General features: G+C 34.0%; 1 protein-coding gene across 11 annotated transcripts in view; it reads left to right on the forward strand.

The window, feature by feature from the left end:
- The window catches only part of LOC141551272 (phospholipid-transporting ATPase ABCA3-like), a 249,925-nt gene that overhangs the window by 17,855 nt on the left and 209,248 nt on the right, over window positions 1-22,822 (forward strand). For 9 of the 11 annotated variants that reach the window (XR_012484816.1, XR_012484817.1, XM_074282726.1 and 6 more), the window contains exons 2-5: window positions 4,761-4,841; window positions 5,219-5,480; window positions 18,855-18,964; window positions 19,820-19,982. Coding sequence is in view for 9 of the 11 variants with exons in the window: in XM_074282726.1 (XP_074138827.1) it covers window positions 4,788-4,841; window positions 5,219-5,480; window positions 18,855-18,964; window positions 19,820-19,982 (589 nt within the window). In the remaining 2 variants the exon portion in view is untranslated. Of the gene's footprint in view, window positions 1-4,606; window positions 4,651-4,758; window positions 4,842-5,218; window positions 5,481-18,854; window positions 18,965-19,819; window positions 19,983-22,822 lie in introns of those variants that run through there. The other 2 variants (XM_074282727.1, XM_074282732.1) reach the window with 2 other exon arrangements.

The following is a 22,822-nucleotide window of genomic DNA, read 5'->3' on the forward strand; positions in this document are numbered from 1 at the left end:
CAAAAAATGTTACAATTATAAAATTAATTTTAAAAAATTTTAAAAAAAAGAATTTGCTCTCCCCAAAGATAGAAAGGAGGGGGATAGTGAGTCCCTAACTCCAAAAGACAGAAAGTGGGGAGATGATAGTTCAGAGTCCAGGGTCTCCTCAAAATCTAAAATCCTTTTTAACCACTGTAGAGCATTAAACACTGAAACCAGCTCTTCTTTTTAATACTACTTTATGGGCTTTTTATCCCTCTCTGATAGTTTCCCTCCTACTGATCTTCTTTCATGTCCTACTGGACATATCCATCTAAGGATGTGGAGTAATAAAATCTAAACGACAAGGAGCCACGATTCCTTCCTTATCTCTTTTATAATATGTAGCCTCCTTGTAGGCTGTTAGCTGGCAGACTGAAAGCCCCAGATTTTCATAATAAAAAGCTCTCCCAAATTTTCTCTTAATTGCTAAACTCTTTTAGAAACTAATCGGTCAACTAAAACTCTTTTGTGATTATAAAAGTATTTTTAAGTTCTTTAAAACTATAAACTATGACACTCACATATTTCAATGATACTGATTGATTAAATTAATTTTAGGCAATATTGTTATTCTTATTGGCATGATTTAAGCATTAGAATCTAATATTTTTCTAATTATTTTTTTGTCTTTTGTGAAGAGTATTTTGTAATTCTATTTATACAATTACTACAAGTGTCTTGGTAGATAGACTCCCAAATATTTTATATATTTTGGGTTTTGTTGGTTTTATACAGAAAAAAAAATGGCAATTTATGTGGGTTTCCTTCCTTGCTGCTTTGCTGAAGTTATTTTAATTTTTAGCAGAATTTTTAGGGTTCTTCAAATCCTATTTGCAGGAAGGATTTTGTTTCTTGTTTGTTCTTATTCCCTCAATTTCTCTTTCTTGTTTTATGGCTATAGATGGAATTTCTAGCTGTATGTCAAATAATAGTAGTGATTGTAGACATTCTTGCTTTCCCTTGATGTTTTAAAAGCTTTAAACACTTCTTTTTTGCATATAATGGTATGTCCTTGTTTTTAGATAGGTAATATTTACAATATTAAGTAGCATTTATAAGCTCTTAAGATCTTTATCCCAGTTCTCATAATGAAGTCAGATCACAATTAGTTTAGTTTTCATTTTCCATGTAGATTCCAAAATTTTAATTTTATTGTATGATGACCGCATTAGCACCCTGGATACCTTAGAATCAGCCAAAAGTCCTTGATCTTTATTCTTGGTCTTTAGCAGTAGAAGTGAAGGGAATGGCAGGATCTCCATGACCATCTCTCACCCAGCAGTGACTCTGGCTAGTCTTACTCCACCCCCTAGTCCCTTCTACAATTCTCTGTATATACCAATTATCCAGATAGCACAGAATAGTGGGAAGGGCCATTTTCCAAGCATATGCTTATAGAGTATTGCCCAATCAGTAATTAGCCTTAAGTGCTCAGCTGTCCTACCTCAGTGCATTAACTCAAGAGTTTCAGCCCTTTACGTTATTATGGTTATCTAATTGTAATTTCATTGCATACATACAGAATGTATACAGTTTACCATTTTGAATGGTATGCTATATGTTTTATTATACACCTAAAAAACAGTCCATTCTTTGCTTTTTCCATTTAGTTCTCTGTATATCACTATTCTAGAGTATAAGGGAAGCCCTTTAAATATCTTTTTGTTGTTAATATTTTATATCATTTGTCACATTCTGATAGTATTACCAATTTTTAAATATTTCTCATATTGTTATTTATGAATTCAACTCTCAAGTTCTGTGTATGCAAATTATGAATAGTTTCATAATATGTATTTTTCTAGGTCCACATTGGTTTAATGAATTAAGGTTTAAACCACTAATATAATCATCCAGTTGGTTAAGATATAAAAGCTGACTCCACAGGGTAGTTAGGGCAACTTAGAATGAATCGACCACACGTTCTACACATGTGCAAGTCAACACATTCTTATGCAATGTGCCCCATAAGTAACTTGGCTGTGGGGATAAGAGGAGAGCTATGAACAACTGAATCAATATTGTGTCCATACAGACTATTCTTTCAGTACATTTGTTAAGTAAACCCTTTTCACTATGTGTTATCCAAGAGAAGAGACCCCCAGTGTGTGGGTGGTCTAATAGAAGGACTTGGAACTCTGTGGTCCTGAACTTTTGGCTGCATAGGGGAAGTCCTCTCAATGGGAGTGGGTAGGTGATTCCACTGACTTGGTGAGATTAATTCTCAGAGTGTCCAAGAAAGTTAATAGAATAAAAGTACTATTTAGGCTAAAACCCCTGACATTTTTTTTGGAAAGCCCTAAAAAAAACCTAGCACCAGCTTAAAGAAAACAAGTCACTTGTTCTTGTCACCTTGCAACTCCGCCTTCCAACCACATCATTCAGTTAAAACTGCTTTTTCCATTTACCAGTGACCTCTTAACGATCAATGCAAATATCTTTTCTCACTTTAAATCCTTTTTAACCACTGTAGAGCATTAAACACTGTGACCAGCTCTTCATTTTAATACTACTTTATGGGCTTTTTATCCCTCTCTGATGGTTCCTCTCCTACTGATCTTCTTTCATGTCCCACACACTTATCATAGGTATCCCTCAATTCTGCCCTGGACATTCTTTACTTTTTCCTCCATGTTAACTCACTTTGTCACCTAATCAGCTCCCAAAGATTTTATTCTTTCTATGAAGATAATTTCCAGATCAGTAAATCCAGCCTTAGTAAATCCAGTCCTTAGCTTTTAGTCCCATATCACCAATAGTTTTCTTACTTGATTGGATATTTCAAATTGGACTTCCAAGAGACATCTCAAATTTAACATATCAGAAAGAGCTCATTACCTTTCCCACCAAACTAGTTTCCTTTTCTGAACTTCTCTATATCTATCAAGTACATCACTGCCCTAGTAGTAGTCACAGATTTGCAATGTAGGAGTTATCATTGATTTACCACAATCTCTTTTCCCTCTCTTCCACATATCCAAGGTATTGCCAAGGTCTATTTATATTCCTTCTGTAGCCTCTCTTGTATATATATACCTTCCTCTCTTCTGATACTGCTACCATACTGGTATAAGCCCTTACCCTTGCATATAATGACTATTATTACATTAGCCTGCTGGTGATTCTGTCTGCCTCAAGTCTCTTCTTACTCTAGTGATCAGAGTAATTTTTTTCTAAAACACAGGTCCAATCAAGTTGAATCTTCTACTCAATAAACTCCAATAACTTCCTATTGCCTCTAGGATCAAATTCAAATTCCTTTTGGGTATTAAAAGCTTTTTGTTATTGAGCCCCTGTTAACTTTCCTATCCTTTTATATGATGCTCCACAACAGGTACTCTTTGATTAGTGACACTGACTTCTTCCCTCTTCCACAAATAAGATGCTCCATCTCTTGCCTCTAAGCATTTTTTCTAGCAGTCCCTCATGCCTGGAATGCTTTCTCTCCTCAACTGTGCTTTTGCATGAGGCAGAGAGAAGTATTAAGTGACTAGCTCAGCACCACACAGCTAGTATCTGAGACTGAATTTGAACTCCAGTCTAACTAATTCCAGATTCTAAAAATTATCTGTTAAATCACCTAGCTGCTTATGGGCTCAGTAGAATGAAATAGAAATATAAAAGCAAAACAAAATTTGCCTTTAAGAGCTTCTTTTATCCTAAAAGGAAGAGGTAATACATAAGGAACTAATGGTTTGAGAAATGTTTCAATTTGAGAAGTCACAGGGATGGTTAATGGAGTGATAGGGGAGCTGTTGATAACACCCTTTCCAGAAGCAATAGGACAAAAGATAGAAAGCAACGAAGAAGGTATAATGTATATGACAGTAGGTCAATGGCAAGGAGAAGGCTGAAGTGGATAATCAGACAAAATGTATCATGGTCTGAGTTTTTTGTTGGTACAGTGAGCCATATATATTCTCATTGGCTGACTCACCAGTCAGTACAATATATGGCCCCAAGGTGATAGTTCCAAAACTGAATGGATTAAGTCATCCATCATGGCTTCTCTGAAAGTTTAGTGGTCAGCAGGGTGGATTATGACCAGATGAAATGTGAAGCATGGTCTGGGGCCAGCCAGATTTGGTGGGTTATGTGTGTTTATACTAGCTAGCATTTCAAGCACAATACCAGAGCCTTGGAATGATATTTCCACATCAGAGTTGATTAAGTTACCCAGGGTTGGATGTAGAGGGATCATTGGTAAGAGATGGGGAGAGGTGGCTGGTTTCGATGTGAAACTTGGTTTGGAGTCTAAATATATATCTAAATTGGCCATCTATATTTGCACTAGCTGACTCATGGTCCTTGGATTAGGCTCTCCTCATTTTACACTTGGAGAAACTGAATCTTTAGAAGTTAAGTGCTTTGCAGTCATAGAAATCATTTTAATGAAATTTGAACCCAGATCCTTTGATCCAAATCCAGTAATTTTTCCACTACACCACCAGTCACTGCTTATAAAAAGTTCACAAATGGAACAAAAGAACAGTGACATAAACACTTAATGTATTGTCTTATGTATTGTCTTTTAAAAGCCCAGTAAACAGTCTTGTTTTCCTGTTTGTTTTTTTAACTTCAGACTTAGAAAAGAGACAGTAAAGAAAAAACATAGGGAAAAAAAAGGTATCTATTACATTGATTGTTGCTTCTCCCCCTCAAGTCTCTCAGAAAAAAAGTCTGCATTTATTTTTATTAAATGTATAATATTTTTATTTTCCTTTGGCCCTATGTAGTGGTGAACTTTTCTTCAAAACAGAAGAATGAGAGTATATAGGTTGTTAAAGCTTCTTCTCTGGAAAAATTATATCTTAAAGGTAAGTATAAGATGCATCTATCAAAAAAATGTGGGACTGTGAGAGAGACTAAAACATTTTTTAAACAATTTTGATTATCAAATGTACAGTGTTCTACAATGGTTGAGATATCATCATATGTATATATGTGTGTGTATGTATGTATACATATATTTGTGTGTGTACATACATAATTATCTAATTTTCAAAGAAAATGTTTTTGATGTGAGTTCAGTTTATTATTAAAAAAATTATTGGAGCTCTTCCAAATGACTCGTTTCAGTTCTTGTTTTCCTTTTCTGGACACAATGGAATGAGGCTGGAAGAAGAACCCCTCCACATGCCTTTTATTTGGGCCTTATTTTGGTTTAACATGGAATTTTTCATTTTTCTTTTAGAAGCGCATGTTTATATCAACCCTCTTAGAAATCTTTTTGCCATTGCTGTCTACTGGAATTTTAATTGCACTTCGTTTGAAGAGCAAACCAGAAGCTAAGAATTCTATAAGATACCCATCTTTACCCATTGAGGATCTACCCAACAACTTCACTCAAACTTTTCCACCAGATTTCTTGGAACTATATTATATCCCTCCTGAAAGTCATCTTGTGAAGATGCTAGTTGAGAAAGTGGGAAAGTCCTTCCACTTGGATGTATTAGGTAAGACTTTGGGACAAAAAAAGAGCTTTTTTATAAAGTATTTAAAAGTTGTTTTCTAATTTTTAAATGTGATTTATCTGAGACCTGTAATATGATAATAAGGTTCTAATCTCATTATTGCAAATGTGTGTGTTTGTTTTTATGAATTACAAAATTGAAAGTATAAAAATAAAATTAAGCTAAAATAATTTTGAAATCTTGAGCTCAAAGCAGTGACATATATGAAGAGACTAGTATGCAATTATCAACAAGTTATAATCTACTAGTAACAATTAGAAAATAGTTCTGTTTTATTATTAGTGCTTTACAATGGACTATAATTATAAAATCTTCATATATGTAATTTCCAAGATTGTGAAAGGAAAAACAATTCTGCTACATAAGTTAATTTGCCTGTTTGAAACATGGAATGCATTTTCCCATGGGGGGACACCTGCTAAATGCCTAGATTTTTCAGATTATTTCATAGAATATTAATCCATAATCATTTAAATTTTATTATCAGTAATAGAAGACTTAATACTTATATAATTATTCACACTTACATTGTACTCACAATATGTGATGAAGTTAGTGGCAGTGTAGAGAATTATAGGAGCCTCTCTTTGGTCAGCGTAAGTCCTTCATGAAAGAATTCACAAACCTGAAGAGTTTTAGGTGGCAAAAAGGGAAGTTTATTGTTGGATGAGAAACCAGCTTTTGCTAGGAGACTGACTTCTTCAATGGCAAGGTCTTAACAGAGAGATAAAGGTCCTAGCAGAGAAATCCTGGCAGAGAAATAAAGAGGAGTTAACACTAAGAAGAGAAAGTTTTCACAGTAGGCACTTTTCCTGACAGGCAGCTATGCCAAAAAGAAGTCCCTTGGTATGGCATGATTCCTGCTTTTAGGCCTCTGCAAAGAAATGAGCCCCCAAATTTTCCTTTAAATAGGAAGTTTCAATTGAAGGCAATGTTGTCACTGCCCCCTAGATTTCTAGTAGCAATAGAGGGTGCAATCAGCTACTCCATATCAGGTTCATATCTCTAACTAAATGAGTGTTGAAAAAGTCAGTCCATCACATAATCTTGTATTATTGTGTGCAGTGTCTCCTCGTTCTGCTCACTTAATTTATATATATATATATATATATATATATATATATATATATATCAGATCATGTAGATCTTTCCAGGCTTTTCTTAAATCAGCCTGTTTATCAATTCTTATAGAACAATAATAGTCTATTACATTCATATATCATAACTTATTTAGCCATTCCTCACATGATGGGTATTCACTTAATTTCTAGTTCCTTGACACTACAAAAAGAGCTGCTACAAATATTTTTGCACATGTGGGTCCTTTTCCCTTTTTTATATATTTTCCCTCTTTTATATATACCCTGGAGTATAGACCCAGAAAAGATACTGCTGGATGACAGTTTGATAGCCTTTTAGGCATAATTCCAGATCGTCCCCTAGAATGATTAGATCATTTCACAACTCCACCAACAATGCATTAGTGTTCCAATTTATAGGGATTTTACCTTTCAAGATTTGAAATAGAAATGATGAGAGCCTAGGTGGGTGTTGAGAGAAACCCTGTATCATTAAAAAAAAATCTGGAAGCCAAACTAGTCCCAGTGGTAAACAGAGAGGAGTATTGATAGGAATATAATACTCCTTTTCCCTCCATCCCCCAATAGTAAAGAGCATTGATGAGATTATCTTGTGCCTTTAGTAAGCTTTTTGTTCCTTGCATTGACAGAATCATCATAAACCCACAGTTTACTGTGTCAATCCAAAAGTCAAGTTATGACATCAAACCCATCTACATTATATTTCTTCCATAAAAGAAACTGTACCTCTTTAATTTGCTAATTCCTTTAGGAGATTAGTCCCCTGCTAAGCATTCCAATAACTGACACCTATTAGGATCTTAAACTCCCTTTAGGATTAGTGCTATAATCCCCCACTTGGCACACTTTAATGGATCTCTGCTAAGGAACTTGTCTTCCCCTTTGTTAATTGTTTAAAACCCCTTTTCCTTGCTGAAGACTGCTAGGCATTTAACCTACTCTTAACAGTACAATAAAACCTTTGCCCCTTGATTTTGGAGGATGTGATTATCTAAGCCTATAAATTCTTTTGAGATAATCTGTGATACAGGCCTGTAATTCCAATATACTTTTAGGATATTACCCTATATCCCATCATTTTGGTGGCCCTGGTATGGGGAGAATTTGACTACACCCTGTAACCCCATCATCTTGGTGGGTAATTTCAACATAAGGAACTTCTAGTGATGGTCCAGTATTCAGACATAAGCAAAAAGATTGTATATTGATCTATTTCTTTTTTGAAAAGCCTAACAAAATTTGTAACATTAGCATAGTACTAGACATGAACTCTTTCAAATGACATCTCTGCATACAGTCTCTGATTCCTGCATGTGTAGCTTTAATTTGTGGTTAATTAGTGAAGTTAGTATGGAGAATGATTTAAGTTTACATCCCCTTGTTATTGCTGGAGAATTGGGTCCCCTCACTGAAGGATCTCTTCCTAGCTTGTAGTAACTACCATGATACATTTCTTAGATTCCTGTTGGTTCTTATGGAGGCAGTGTGTGCCCTGAAGCAAGTTCATTGTCTCTTTTGACTTTTTCTTATACATTTGAGTCTCTCAGAGTCCTAGAAATTCTTTCTAGATGTGGAATATAACTTCACTATACATTTTATTATCTCTGTCTTTGACTCTTAAGACCTACTTTGCTAAAATCTAAAAAATCTACTTTGCTAGATTTCTATAAAGAGCATTCAGGCTTCTTTCCCTGTCCGTATGTTTCTTTTACCCATGTGCACTTCTTATATATAGAAAAAGGTGCCTTTTTGAACAGCCACTACAGAAGTTTCTTGTGAACTTTGCAAAAGAATATTATGAGCTTTTCTGACAATAAATTCACAGGTTACAAAATGAGACTTTTCTACAGTCATTTGTCTGCATCACAGAAATAGAATTCAATTTGGGTAGTTTTCACCAGAAGTCCTTGGGATTGATGATCTTTTTATTTTAGTTTTTTCCCCAATTATATACAAAAAACACTTTTTAACATTTATTTTAAAATTTTGAGTTCCAAATTCTCCCCCTTTCTTACTTTTTCCCTCACATTGAGAAGGCAAGCAATTTGATAGTTCTTTATAAATGTGTAGTCATACAAAGCAGATTTTCATATTGTGTTATAAAAGAAAACATAGCCCAAATTAATTTAAAAAAAAAAAAAAAAAAAAAAAAGCTTCGAACTTGATTCAGACTCCATTACTTTTTTTTCTGGGAATGGTAGCATCAGAAATCCCTTAGAGTTGTTTTGATTGAAAATGGCTAAGTCGACGATCTAACTCAGATCCAAATTGATCAGTGATGGACAGAATCAGCTACACCCAGAGAAGAAACACTGGGAAATTCATGTAAACTTTGCATTTTTGTTTTTCTTTCCAGGTTATTTTTACCTTCTGAATCCAATTCTTCCTTTGCAACAACAACAACAACAAAAAATTCAATTCTGCACACATATATTGTATCTAGGATATACTATAACATTTAATATGTATGGGAATGCCTGCCATTTAGGGGAGGGGGTAGAGAGAAGGAGGGAAAAATTCGGAACAGAAGGGAGTGCAAGGGATAATGTTATAAAAAATTACCCATGCATACGTACTGTCAAAAAAAAGTTATAATTATAAAATTAATTTTTAAAATCTTAATAAAAATTTAAAAAAGAAAAATAATTCAGAAAATTCAAATAAAAAAAAAGAAATGGCTAAGTCATTCACAGTTGATTTTAAAGTCTTGCTGTTATTATGTACAACATTTTTCTAGTTCTCCTTATTTAATTTTGCATTAATTCATGTAAGTCCAGGTTTTTCTGAAAGCATCTAGCTCATCATTTCTTAGGGCACAATAATATTCCTTATATACTACAACTTGTTTAGCCATTCCCCAATCAATAGGCATCCCCTCAATTTCCAATTCTTTGGCCCCAGAAAAGAGGTATTATAATTATTTTTGTACACCTAGGCTAGTTTCTTTTTTTTTTTTTATCTATTTTGAGACAGATCTAATAATGATATTTCTGGGTCAAATAGTATGCATGGATTTATAGGCCTTTGGGCATAGGTCCAAATTGTTCTGCATAATGGTTGTATCAATTCACAATTCAATCAACAATGCATTAGTGTCTTCATTTTTGCACATCCCCACAATATTTGTCCTTTTCTTTTCCGTCCCATTAGCCAATTTAATAGGTGTTTTAATTTGTATTTCTCCAATCAATAGTGACTATAGTTTGGGTTTTTTTTTTTTTTTTGTGACTATAGTTTTGATTACCTCATCTGAAAACTGATTTCATATTTTTTTATCACTTGTCAATTGGGGGGAAATGGTTCTAATTTCTATAAATTTGACTCAATTCACTACATATTTTAGAGATGATGCCTTCATCAGAAAAACTTTGTTCAAAAGTTTTTTTTTTCACAATTACTATTGGTAATTGTATTTGGCACCTATTTATTCTATTCTTTTTCTCCTTTCATTCTGTCCCTCCTCAAAAATATTTTGCTTTTGATTATGGCCTCCTCCCATGTGTTCTTCTGTAAGCATCCCACTCATTTTTTGTTACCTTTTCCTCTCTTACTTTTCTGTAGGGTAAGAATGATTTCTATACCCAATTAAGTATGTATGTTATTCCCTCTTTGGTCCAATTCCTATGAAGTAAGCTTCAAATATAGTCTTTCTTTCACTATCTTCTCTGCTATAAAATCTCTTTTTTTGATTCTTTTATGTGAGATAATTTACCTCATTCTACCTTTCTCTTTTCCTTTCTACCAGTGCATGTCTCTTTCTCACACCTTAATTTTATTTATTTTTTTAGATAACCAATCACATTCAACTCACACTTGTGCCATATGTCTAAATAAACATCTAACTGCCTTAATATTGAAAAAATTCTTAGGAGTTACAAGTATCATCTTCCCATGCAGGAATTTTAACAGTTTAACCTTATTAAGTTCCTTAAGATTTGTCTTTCCTTTTTACCTTTTTTTTTTAAGGTTATATATGCACATTCATTTTTTACATATTTTCATACGAGTTCCATACAAATTAAGAAAAAAAAATCAAAACAAAAGGGAAAAATCAGAAGGAAAAAAATGTAAAAAATAGTATATATATATATGTTAATCCACATTCAGTCTCCATAGTTCTCTCTCTAAATATGGATGGCATAGCTAAGAACCACCAAGTCTATTATAGTGTATCGCTAAGAAGAACCAAGTCTATTATAGTGTATCATTACATAGTCTTGTTGCTGTGTACAGTGCTTTCCTGGTTCTGCTTATTTCATTCACTCAGCATCAATTCATTTAAATCTTTCCAGGCTTCTCTAAAATCAGCCTATTCATCATTTTTTATAGAACAATAATATTCCATTTCTTTCATATACCATAATTTATTCAGCCCTTTCCCAATTGATGGGCATTCAGTAGTTTTCCAATTCTTTGGCATCACAAAAAGAGCTGCTAAAAACATTTTTGTACATGTGGGTCCTTTTTCTTCTTTTATGCCAGTAATGAAACTGCTGGATCAAAAGGTATGAACAATTTTATAGCCATTTGGGCATAGTTCCAAATTGCTCTCCAAAATGGTTGGATCATTTCACAACTCCAACTATGCATTGGTGTCCCAGTTTTCCCACCTCCTCTCCAACATTTATCATTAATTTTTCCCATCATCCAATATGATAGGTATGAAGTGGTTCCTCAGAGTTGTTTTATTTTGCATTTTTCTAATCAATAGGGATATAGAGCATTTTTACATACGACTATGGAAAGCTTTAATTTCTCCATCTGAAAATTGTTCATATCCTTTTGATCATTTTCAATTGGCAAATGACTTGTATTTTTATAAATTTGAAAGTTCTCTATATATTTTAGAAATGAGGCCTTTATCAGAAAAACCTGGCTATAAAAATTGTTTCCCAGCTTTTTTGCTTCCCTTTTAATCTTGGTTTGTGCAAAACCTTTCTAATTTGATGAAATTAAAATTATCCATTTGCATTTCATAATGTTTTTTATTTCTTCTTTGGTCATAAATTCTTCCCTTCTCCAAAGATCTGATAGGTAAACTATTTCTTGCTCTTTGAATTTGCTTATATTATTATCTTTATGTTTAAATCATGTACCCATTTTGACTTTTATTTTGGTATGGGGTGTGAGATGTTGCCCTATGCTGAATTTCTGACATACTATTTTCCATGTTTCTAGCAATTTTTTGTTAGTGAGTTCTTATCCCAGAATCTGGAAGTTTTAGGTTTATCAAACAGTAGATTACTATAGTCTTTGATTATAGTGGCTTGTGTACCTAACCTATTCCATTGATAACCCATCACTGTGTTTCTTAGCCAGTAAGAGATGGTTTTTGATGCCTGCTACTTTATAATAGAATTTTAAGTCTGGTACAGCTAAGCCACCTTTTGTTGTATTTTTTTTTCATTAATTCCTTTGATAATCTTGACCTTTTTTTCTAATTAAATTTTGTAATTATTTTCCCCAGCCCTATAAAGTAATTTTTTGGGCAGTTTTATAGGTATGGCATTGAATAAGTCGACTTATTTAGATAGAATTGTTATTTTTATTATATTAGTTCAGCCTACCCATAAGTAATTCATATTTTTCCAGTTGTTTATATCTGACTGTATTTGCATGAAAAGTGTTTTGTAATTGTATTCATATAGTTCCTGACTTTGTCTTGGCAAGTATACACCCAAATATTTTATTTTACCCATAGTTATTTCAAATAGTTATTTTATCTATAGTTATTCAATAGGAATTTCTCTTTCTATCTCTTGCTGCTGGGCTTTGTTAGCAACACAAAAATACTAATGATTTATGTGGGTTTATTTCATATCCTTCAATTTTACTAAAGTTGCTAATTGTTTCAAGTAGGATTCTCTAGGATTCTCTAATTTCATCATATCATCTGCCAAGAGTGATAATTTTATTTCATCATTGCCTAACTCTGATTCCTTCTATTTCTTTTTCTTATTGATAGAGCTAATATTTCTAGTACAATATTGAATAATAGTGGTGATAATAGGCATCCTTGTTTCAAGCCTGATCTTAATGGCAATGCAATTAGCTTCTCCCCATTAAATATAGTGCATGCTGTTTTAGACAGATGCTGTTTATCATTTTAAGGAAAACTACATTTATTCCTATTCTCTCTTGTGTTTTTAATAGGAATGAGTGCTAAATTTTGTCAAAAGCTTTTTCTGCATCCATTGAGATTATCATATGATTTATGTTTTGTTATTGATATGTCAGTTTTGCCAATAGTTTTCCTTTTATTGAACCAGCTCTTCATTCTTAATATAAATCCCACTTGGTCATAGTATATTATCCTGCTGCTCAGTTGTTATAATCACTTAGCTAATATTTTGCTCAAATTTTTTGCATCAGTGTTCATTAGTAAAATTGGACTATACTTTTCTTTCTCTGTTTTGGCTATTCCTAATTTAGTATCAGTACCATATTTGTGCCATAAAAGGAATTTGATAGAACTCCTCCTTAGCCTATTTTTCCAAATAGTTTACATAATATTGAAATTAACTGTTCTTTAAATGTTTGGTAGAATTCACTTGTAAATCCATCTGGTCCGAGAGATTTTTTTCTTAGGGAGCTCATTGATGGCTTGTTCAATTTCTTTTTCTCAATGGGGTTAAGTATTTTATTTCCTCTTCTATTAAGATAGGCAATGTATATTTCTGTAAATATTCATCCATTTCTGTAGACTGTCAGATTTGTTGGCATACAGGTTGGACAAGTAATTCTTTATTATTGCTTTAATTTCTTCTTCATTGGTGGTAAATTCACCCTTTTCTTTTCTTTTCTTTTCTTTTTTTTTTTTTTTTTTTTTTTTTGAGGCTGGTAATTTGATTTTATTCTTTTTTTAATCAAATTAATCAAAGACATTTATTTTGTTGTGTTTTTCCCCCATAGAACTATTCTTACTTTTATAAATTCAATAGTTTTCTTACTTTAAATTGTCCAATAATTTTAAAATTGTCTCTCCTAGATCTAATTTTCAGGGAAACTGTTTTTCCAATGAGATTATTTTCTTCCATTTTTTCATTCTTTTAAAAAAATTTGCTTGATTCATAATGTCTCATAGAGTTATTAGCTTTCATTTTCCTGGTTCTAGTTTTTAATGTATGATTTTCTCCAGTTAGCTTCTGTATCATCTTTTCCATTTGATCAATTCTAGTTTTAAAGATACTTTCTTCAGTGGATTTTTTTTCTTTTTGCATTTGGTCAGTTACAATTTTTAAGGAATTGATTTCTTCACTGGATTTTTTTTTTTTTTTTTGCATTTGACCTATTATATTTTTTAAGGAATTGTTTCCCTTTTTCCAAGCTGCTAACTCTCTCTTGCATACCTCTCGTTTCTTTTCCCAATTTTTCTTCTTTCTCTCTTATTTGTCTTTTACAATCCTTTATGACTTCTTCCAAGAAGACTTTTGGGACTTGAGACCAATTCATATCCCACTTTGAGGTTTTGCATGTGGGCATTTTGTCCTCTTCTGAGTTGGTTGTTTTGGTCCTTCCTGTCACTATAATAGTTTTATATGGTTTCGGTTCTTTTCTGTTTCTTGCTTCTTTTTTTTTTTTCCTCTCTTTTTCCTATTTCATGACTTTGAAGTTGAGTTGTGTTCCTTGGGCACAGGGAGCACTATCTCAAGCTTTTTGTGTCACTTTGAGCCTTGGCTTTGAGCACAGGGACCCCTTGTGTTTGGTGCTTTGCTCACAACACTGGGAATAGCCCAATGTGGTCCTGTCTCTTGCCTGTTTCCTTGGCTCGAAGTTTGCCTTCTGACTTGAGACTGGAATCTGCCCCACTTATCTACTCTGCTGTTGTTTTACTGAGCCAGAACTAAGATCTCTTGCTAATTGGCTATGATTAAGACCCTCCCACTGGCTTTCCAGATGCTTTCTGAGCTGGCTGTGCACCCCTTTCACTCCAATAAGACTGACCTTTCTTGCTTTGATCTAGAAAAATGTTTCTTACCACTTCTTTATAAACTCTCTTATTCCAGACTTTGTTCAGAGGCTTGGTTTTATGTAGTTTTCAAGGGAAAAAAGGAGAGTTTGAGCAGCTTCCTGACTTCTCTCTGTGATCTCCTGTTTGCCTTTTTTCCTTCTCTTCAGTCTTGTATTTGAAAGTTGTCTATCAAGTTGTATATCTAGCTTTGGTATTTTCATTAGGAATGCCTATAAGTTCTTTCTTTCATTGAATATCCATTTTTTTAGTCCTTGAAAAAATTATATTTAGTTTTGCTAGAGAGTCAAATCTTGGTTATAATTCTAGATCTTAAATCTTGGTTATAATTCTTTCCAGAATACCATATTCTAAGTCTTCCACTTATTTAACATGGAAGGTGCTAAATTTTGTATAATCCTGATTATGACTCCATGATATTTGAGCTGTTTCTATCTGCTTGCAATATTTCCTCCTTGATCTGGGTGCTCAAGAATTTGACTATCTTGGGAGTTTTCATTTTGGCATCTCTTTGAGATGATTGGTGGATTCCTTTAATTTCTATTTTACTCTTTTATTCTAGAATATCATGTAAGTTTTTTCTTTTATATTTCCTTTAAATATGTTGGTTAGTTTTTGTTGTTGTTGTAGCTGTTGTTGTTTATATCCCTACATGGGAAGATGATAGTTGTAATTCTTGGGAATTGATTAGGGCAGTTAGAGGGGAGCATAAATAGATGAGGGCATATATAAATTGTTTCTGATGTGATGTTAAAGAAAAAAAAACATTAAAATGTGGAAAAGGGAGTTACTAAGAGAAGAGGAAAAGGGAGATAAAATAGAATAATTCAAATCATGTGAAAAGGCACAAGAAACCTATTACAGCAGAGGGGTAGAAGGAAGGGGGATTAGCATTATCTGAAGCTTAATCTCATCAGTTTTGGCTTAATGAGAGAACAACCTACAAAGAATACCTCAGTTGGGCATAGAAATGTATCTTACCCTATAGGGAAGTAAGAAGAGAAAAGGAATAGAAATGGGAGGGGTTGGATAAAAGGAAAAGCAAAAACACAAGGAGAAAGGAATAAGAGAAGAGAGAAGTGATAAAAAGGAGGGCAAGTTGAGGGAGGGATCATTAACAAACCACTAGTTAGAAGATGGGGGAAGAAGGGAAAGAGAATGTACATACTGAATAGAAAATAGGATAGAGGGAAATATGCAGCTAGTAATCAAACTGTGAATGTAAATGGGATGAACTCTCCCATAAAACAGAAGCAGATAGATTAGATTAAAAACCAGAATCCTACAATATATTGTTTACAAGAAAGATATTTGAAACAGAAAGATACAGAGTCAGGGTGTTGTGCCACAGTTCCCTTCCTAGTTGTCTTATTCAGTTACTCTGCCTCAGATTATAACCATTCCCTCTTAAAGTTTGATAGGATAAAGGTCTTTATCCATTATTAGACATCACTATAATATCAGGAGCTTCTCAGTTACTTCCCTCGGTGCCTCCCCCATTAGGTACCTCCCCTATTATGTTATCGTTCTTGTTGCCCTATAAAAAAATCTTGTATATGACATTCACTGCTGGATTCTTGGAGATGATAGTCTCATTTAGCCCTGGGACCAAACAATGGATCCATTTGGTCCCAGGAAATCTCGCCCTTTCAAATAAATTATTAAAATGTTCTATAATCTCTATCCTGCCTCAGTTTCTCCAGCATTAAAAGGGCAGAAGGCTTGGAGCAGAATTTATATGGTTCAACTGAAGCAAAAAAAGCAAGAGTAGCAATTATGATCTCAGACAAAGCAAAGTCCAAAATAGATATAATTAAAAGATAAGGATCATGGTTCTCAAAAAATAAAATTATCTCTCCTACATCTATTTTCCAAGTCCTTATTGAGATATTTCACGTTTTCATGAAAGACTATTCATGGTTATAATCATAGCTCCTTTGCTGTTCAGAATATCCTATTCAAAACATACCACTTCTTTAATGTGGAAATCAACAAATATTTACTTATACTCACTGTGGCTCTGTGAATTATTGCTTTCTGGCTGCATGACTTGGGCACTCTGGAATTTGGCTGTAATATTCCTAGGAGTTTTTGTATGGGGTACCTTTGAGGAGGTGATTGATGAATTCGTTCTACTTTTGTTTTTCCCCCTGATTCTAGAATATCAATCAGTTTTCCTTGATAATTTCTTAAAAGATGATGTATAGGCTCTTTTTTTGATCATGGCTTTCAGGAAATTCAGTAAATTTTAAATTATCTCCCCTGCATCTGTTTTCTAGATTAGTTGTTTTTCCATTGAGATATTTCACATTTTCTTTTATTTTCTCATTGTTTTGTTTTATTGTTTCTTGATGTCTCTTATAAAGCCTTTAGCTACCACTTGCCCAGTTCTAATTTTTAAGGAATTATTTTCTTCAGGGAGCTTTTGTCCCTCTTTTTCCATTTGGCTAATGCTTCTTTCCTTAAATTCCTTAAATTTAATTAGTAAATTAATTAATAAAGGAATTCCTTTCCTCAGTAAATTTTTGTGCCTCTTTTCCCATTTAGCCTAGTCTTTTTTTAAGATATTATTTTCTTCAGTATGTTTTTGTGCCTCCTTTACCAAAGCTGGTGACTCTTTTTTTCATGATTTTCTTGATATCACTCATTTCTCTTCCCAATTTCTTCTTCTGCTTCTCTTGTTGATTTCTAAATCAACTAAATAAAGTTAATTTCTAAAATCCTTTTTGAGCTCTTCTATGGCCTCAGATTAATTTATAGTTTTCTTTCAGGCTTTGTATATAGGAATTGTGACTTTGCTATTTCTTCTGAGCATGTTTTGATCTTTCTTGTCACCATAGTAATTTTCTATAGTCGGGATTTTTCTCTATTGTTTGCACATTTTCCAGCCTATTTCTCGTCTTTTAACTCCTTCCTAAAATGAGGCACTGCTTCCCCTAAAATAGGGTATACTGTTCCAGGTTTCTGGAGTTTTATGACACTGCTTTTAAAGATACTTCTAGGGATCTATGTTGCCAGTTTTTGCAAGTGGTGTGATCTAAAGAGAGGTTTATTTAGTACTTTCCTAGCCTGTGCGGTTGTCTGTGAGTGGCCACAAGCACTCTTCGCCACCACCATCCCTCTTTAGAATTGTGAGGAGGGTGGGTCCCTATTCTACTGCAGAAACAAGCTCTTGTGTACTAGTACTCCTCTTCACCCCTGGACAGCCACCCAGGACTGCAATTCAGATCTGAATATGGGCAAAGCAACAGAGTCCTTCCCTGCAGTTCCAGGAAGCGATCCTTGTAACCTGCCTTGGGCCAATTGTTTGATATTCCTTAACATTTGTAGGCTGAGATTTCTGGATACAGTAGCTGCTACTGTTGATTCTGTGACTTCCAAGGCCTGTGCCTGATTTTCTGACACCTGGTCTGTGCTGATGCAGCCTGCACTGGACTCCACTCCATTCCTACTGTGGTGCCACAGACCTTTCCTGCTAACCTTCTGAGTTGTCTTGAGCTCGAGATTGTTTTACCCCATTCTTTTATGGGTTCTGCCACTCCAGAATTTGTTTTAGGTCATTATTTAGAAGTGTTTGGAAGGATTTTTAGGGAGAGTTCAGGAGGACTCCCAATGCTATTTTTGGAGGAAAGTTGTATTATTCTTTGTTTTGCTGAGTACTTATGATTAATTGCTTGCTTTCTGATCTTCAGTATTGTAGTGTATCATTTTCATTTTGTGTAATTTGTGCTGAAAGAAGAAATAACCTTTACTAACCGCTATGTAATGCAAGTAAACCTCATAGGCACCTCAATGACACAGTATATAGAGCTCACCAGGCTTAGTGTCAGGAAGACATGAGATATTAGATACTTCCTAGCTGTATGATCCTAGGCAAGTCCTTTAACTGCAATCTAATGGTCATAATAGCATTTATTTATAGGTAGGATCAACACAGAAATATCTAGTAAGACACTTAAATACTTATTCCTTTTTCCTTTATTTTTCATCAGTTTGCAGTTGGGTTAAAGAAAATCAGGTTAAGGTATAGAATTAATTGAAGAAATATCTAACTTGACAATTCTCTCAGGTATGTCATTAGGTTGAAATAGAACAATGCATAAATATTTTGACAGTCATTATTGTGATTTATTTTTTCCTTAAGAAAAGAAAAGCTTTTACAGAGCCTTAAGAGTTTTTGAAGTTTACCATATGTTGGTTGTAGAATAGGCTGCTCCTTTTTTTCCCCATAAGGTAAAAGGAGTAATTAGACATTTTTAATGCATTGCTTGACTTTTTACATTTCAGTTAAGCCACCTAGCAAACAACCTGAGGGAGAAGCAAAGCATGGGTTGACATTTGCTACAATTATATTTAGTGATATCATTGGAAACAGAACTGAACGCCTGCCACTTAACGTAAGGAATTTTTTTTTAAATTATAGCTCTTATTCTGACTGGGCCTGATGGTTTTAATGTAGTCTTTTCTCTGGTTGAGAGCTCCCAAATTATTTAGTTATCTATTTTACCCAGTTAACCTTCATTCTTTTCTGTCAATGAACGCTTATCAGAAAAGTTTTTAAAGATTTGAATAGAAGATTTCAGAATGTCCCCTTGCTATCTAATACCCTTCACTAGGAACACTAGTAAGAACAATAAAGATTGGTATAAAGTAGGAGACTAAACTAGTTGATCTCTTACAATCCACTCTAACTTTGTAATTCTGTGAAAGGCAATGCTGGTCCCCAAATCTTTGCTTTCTTGATATAAAGTAGCATGTAAATGTTAAGTTACTTGATTGGCAGAATGGTTAAGATTTGAGGCTAAGATCAACTCATAATGTTTCAGATTCAGTATCTTTTTGCAAGGAGATAAAAGAAAAGTATAAGTAGCTGGCATAGTAAGTTTTGAGATGAATGATCCTCCTTAAGAAGTCTTTAGAGAATTCATCCATTTATTCTGTTTGGTTTATGATTGATGGAACTATAATGTTCAGTGTGTTATCAAAACTACTTCGAGATATTTGTACATGAAGAGAAAATAGTGAAAACAAATGAATACAATCCATTAAAGTGGCCACTAGTAGGATTTGCTCTATGTCTCAAGGAAAAACTTTTCTCTATTCTTTGACATTGACAGTTTTTATTTGTCCACTTATACATTTACTAGGTTCCCTAGGCACTATTTCTTTTATCAGTTCATGTTTTCCCCCCATGAATTGTAATGTTAATGTCTTATTATAATTGAGATTTTTTTTCTTTTTGTTCTCTGTAGGTTGACTACCACCTTCATTTTCCCTTTTATCAAAAGTTTTTTATTCCATCAATGAAAAGAGAGTTTGGAGAATTGTTAAATGGATGGAATACACACTTGCTTTTTCCAGTTTATTTAGGTGTAGGTCCCCGACAAGCCGCTCAAGTTGATGGAGGATTGCCTGGTAAGACACTCTATACTTTTTTAAAAATAGCATAATTGGTTATCTCTAGCTTTCCTGTTAGTGCTTATAGTTTCTTTTACTTTATACTTTTTAAAATATTCATACCCTTTTGCCAAAATATGCTAATATTTTAGGAATTGAATAAGGGAATGACATTTATAAATATAACATTTAAGTATACTTGGTTGTATTTTTGAAAAAGAACTACCTAGTTATAAGTTTTGTTTTTAAGCTTATACAAATTTAATTTGGAAACATTATAATGATTATTGTGAGACATGGTGAATTGTATAATATAGTAATGGGGATAAAAGATGGAGAGCACATAAGTCACATGGAACACCAGAAAAGCTACCAAAGGTTCAAGTTGCTCTGTGGCTTTATATTCATTTGGAACAACATCTCATTATCTTCCACTGATATGTTAACTTTTACTAGTCAACTGGAAGCTATCATAATTTAAAGGAAAGGCTAGATAAAATAGCATTGAAGTAAAAGTAAAAATGTAGCATTCACACCATAAATCTGGGGAATGCTTCTTCGCCACATATGATAGGTGAGTGGTTACTCATATGGTCAGGGCACAATTGTTGCAAGCAGTTTATATTTATGACACCAGAGGGACATTGAGGTATCCAGTACTTTCTAATGTTATTCCAATTATCTCTCTGAAACTGGTTCTGTTGGCTTTTGCTATTTACTGAACTTGCACGTAGTTAATTGTAGTATATTGTGATGAAATACTATTTCCACTAGCTCACCCCACTCCTGGTGTCTCTGCTGTTCCTCTCAAACTTCTCTTGTCCCTGCTAGGCACATATTCTTTGTTGCAATGTTCCTTGCTACCAACTTCTTCAGTTAATTTCTTTAGAGCCATCTCCAAGTTGTCAGCCTCCAGCCTGCAAAAGTATGGTGGAATATCCTTGATAAGGATAGGTTGACAAATCTTTAGGAAACCACAACCATCTAACAAAAGAATTCCCCAAAGTTAAAAGTTAAATGTTGTCTCCCTAACTCTTATATCTGGTTATTATGGTAATTTGTCCTAGATAGCTGTCTGCCTTAGTGTTGGAAATTTCTAAAAGCTGTTTTCACTTGTGTAAATGAGTTTGAGCTAAAATAAAAGACAAAAGACAAAGTCATTGTTCTATTCTTCATTCTATGTGTGTACACATGTATATAATTTTCATATAACATAAATGTTTTATATTATTTTGTACTCTCACATATAACTATATATAAATTGTATGTGTGAGTTAGAAAATTAGCTCTAGAAGGTTGAATTAATAAGGTAATTTGAAGACAGAGAACACATAACTCATAGAATGTAGAGTGTGTTTTAATCAAGGAGAGCCACCTATGTGAAGATCAAGATGTTGGAAATAGAACATGGAATTTGGAGAAAAGGAAATCAGAAGTTTATCTGAAATTCAGAGTTTATAATGAGGAATGTGAATATGAAATAAATTTGAAAGGGGGGGGGGCTGGAACCAGATTGTGTTTAGCTTCAATGGCTCCCAGTTGGTTCTTGATTAAATATAAACTTCCACTTTTGTGTCTAGAATTTTTCCTCCCACAGCAGACTGTGAGCTCCTTGAAAGAAGTGACTCTCTACACCCAGAGAGAGGACTGTGGGAACTAAGGGTGGATCACAACATAGCATTTTCACTGTTTTTGTTGTTGTTTGCTTGAATTTTGTTTTATTTCCCATTATTTTTTCCTTTTTGATCTAATTTTTCTTGTGCAGAAGATTATTGTATAAATATGTATGCATATATTGGATTTAACATATATTTTAGCATATTTAACATATATTGGATCACTTGCCATCTAGTGGGGGAATTGAGGGAAAATTTGGAACACAAAGTTTTGTAAGGGTCAATGTTGAAAATGTTTTGAAAAGGAAAAACTTTAATTGAAAAAAAAAAAAAAAAGAAATAATTCTTTTCCCTCTTGTTTTTGTGTCTGAGGGCCTGGTATGTAGGAAATGCTTGCTTAATGCTAAGCAGTCTTTGAGAATTAGAATTCTCCCCTGGAGTTGTTCCTTCTTCCCAAACTCCAAGCAGGAAAAGAACTACAGGATACTGATGCCAACACTGTTACCTTGACCTTTACTACAGTGTCAGTGAATTACACATTTTAATTTATTCCTCCTGGTCATCAGTTTGAGTAAATCCAGGTTTATTATAAGAGCTTGTAACAAGATATAGAACCCAGTGAGTTCCCAGTCCTTCTAAAAGTTTGCCTGTGTGGTAAAGTACCACTAAAGGAGTAGGAGAAAACAGGAAAGGGTATGGCATAGGGAAAAAGGGGAAAGAAGATCAAGGCCGCGGCACAAGTGGAACTTGGGACCTGCCATATTAGGAAACTAGGAGGATCTGTTTTATCTGCAAAGGACCTGTCCTGCACACTCATTTTCCCAGCCTGAGACAGCCTGGCTAGTGCTTGTCTTGTGCCTCCCAAAGACATATAGGAAATACATTTTGGGTTGCAAATAGCAAATCATGTCACCTGGTGTGGGAGGAGGGAGGAGTACAGAAGTTTCATCTTGCCATGTTCTTTAGGGCCAATATTTCTAGAAAATATGGAAACTCCCAAAGACAGGTTTGGGAAATGCCTTAGCAGTTTTTAACATAATCTTCCCTATTAAATCAGGACCTCTTCTGATATTGCTGAGAGACTGCTGTCAACTTGAATCATTCCATCTTCCCCACTCTACTGCTGCTTCTACTTGCTTTCCAGAGGCCATGCAGCTCCAAAAGAGGTTGCACAATTGCATAGACAGATTTCTCTGTAGAGATCCCGGCCTGAATTAGCTCTATTCATTTTGTATGATCTTT

Source organism: Sminthopsis crassicaudata, chromosome 1 (assembly GCF_048593235.1).
Source record: "Sminthopsis crassicaudata isolate SCR6 chromosome 1, ASM4859323v1, whole genome shotgun sequence".
Classification (NCBI taxonomy): Eukaryota; Metazoa; Chordata; class Mammalia; order Dasyuromorphia; family Dasyuridae; genus Sminthopsis; species Sminthopsis crassicaudata.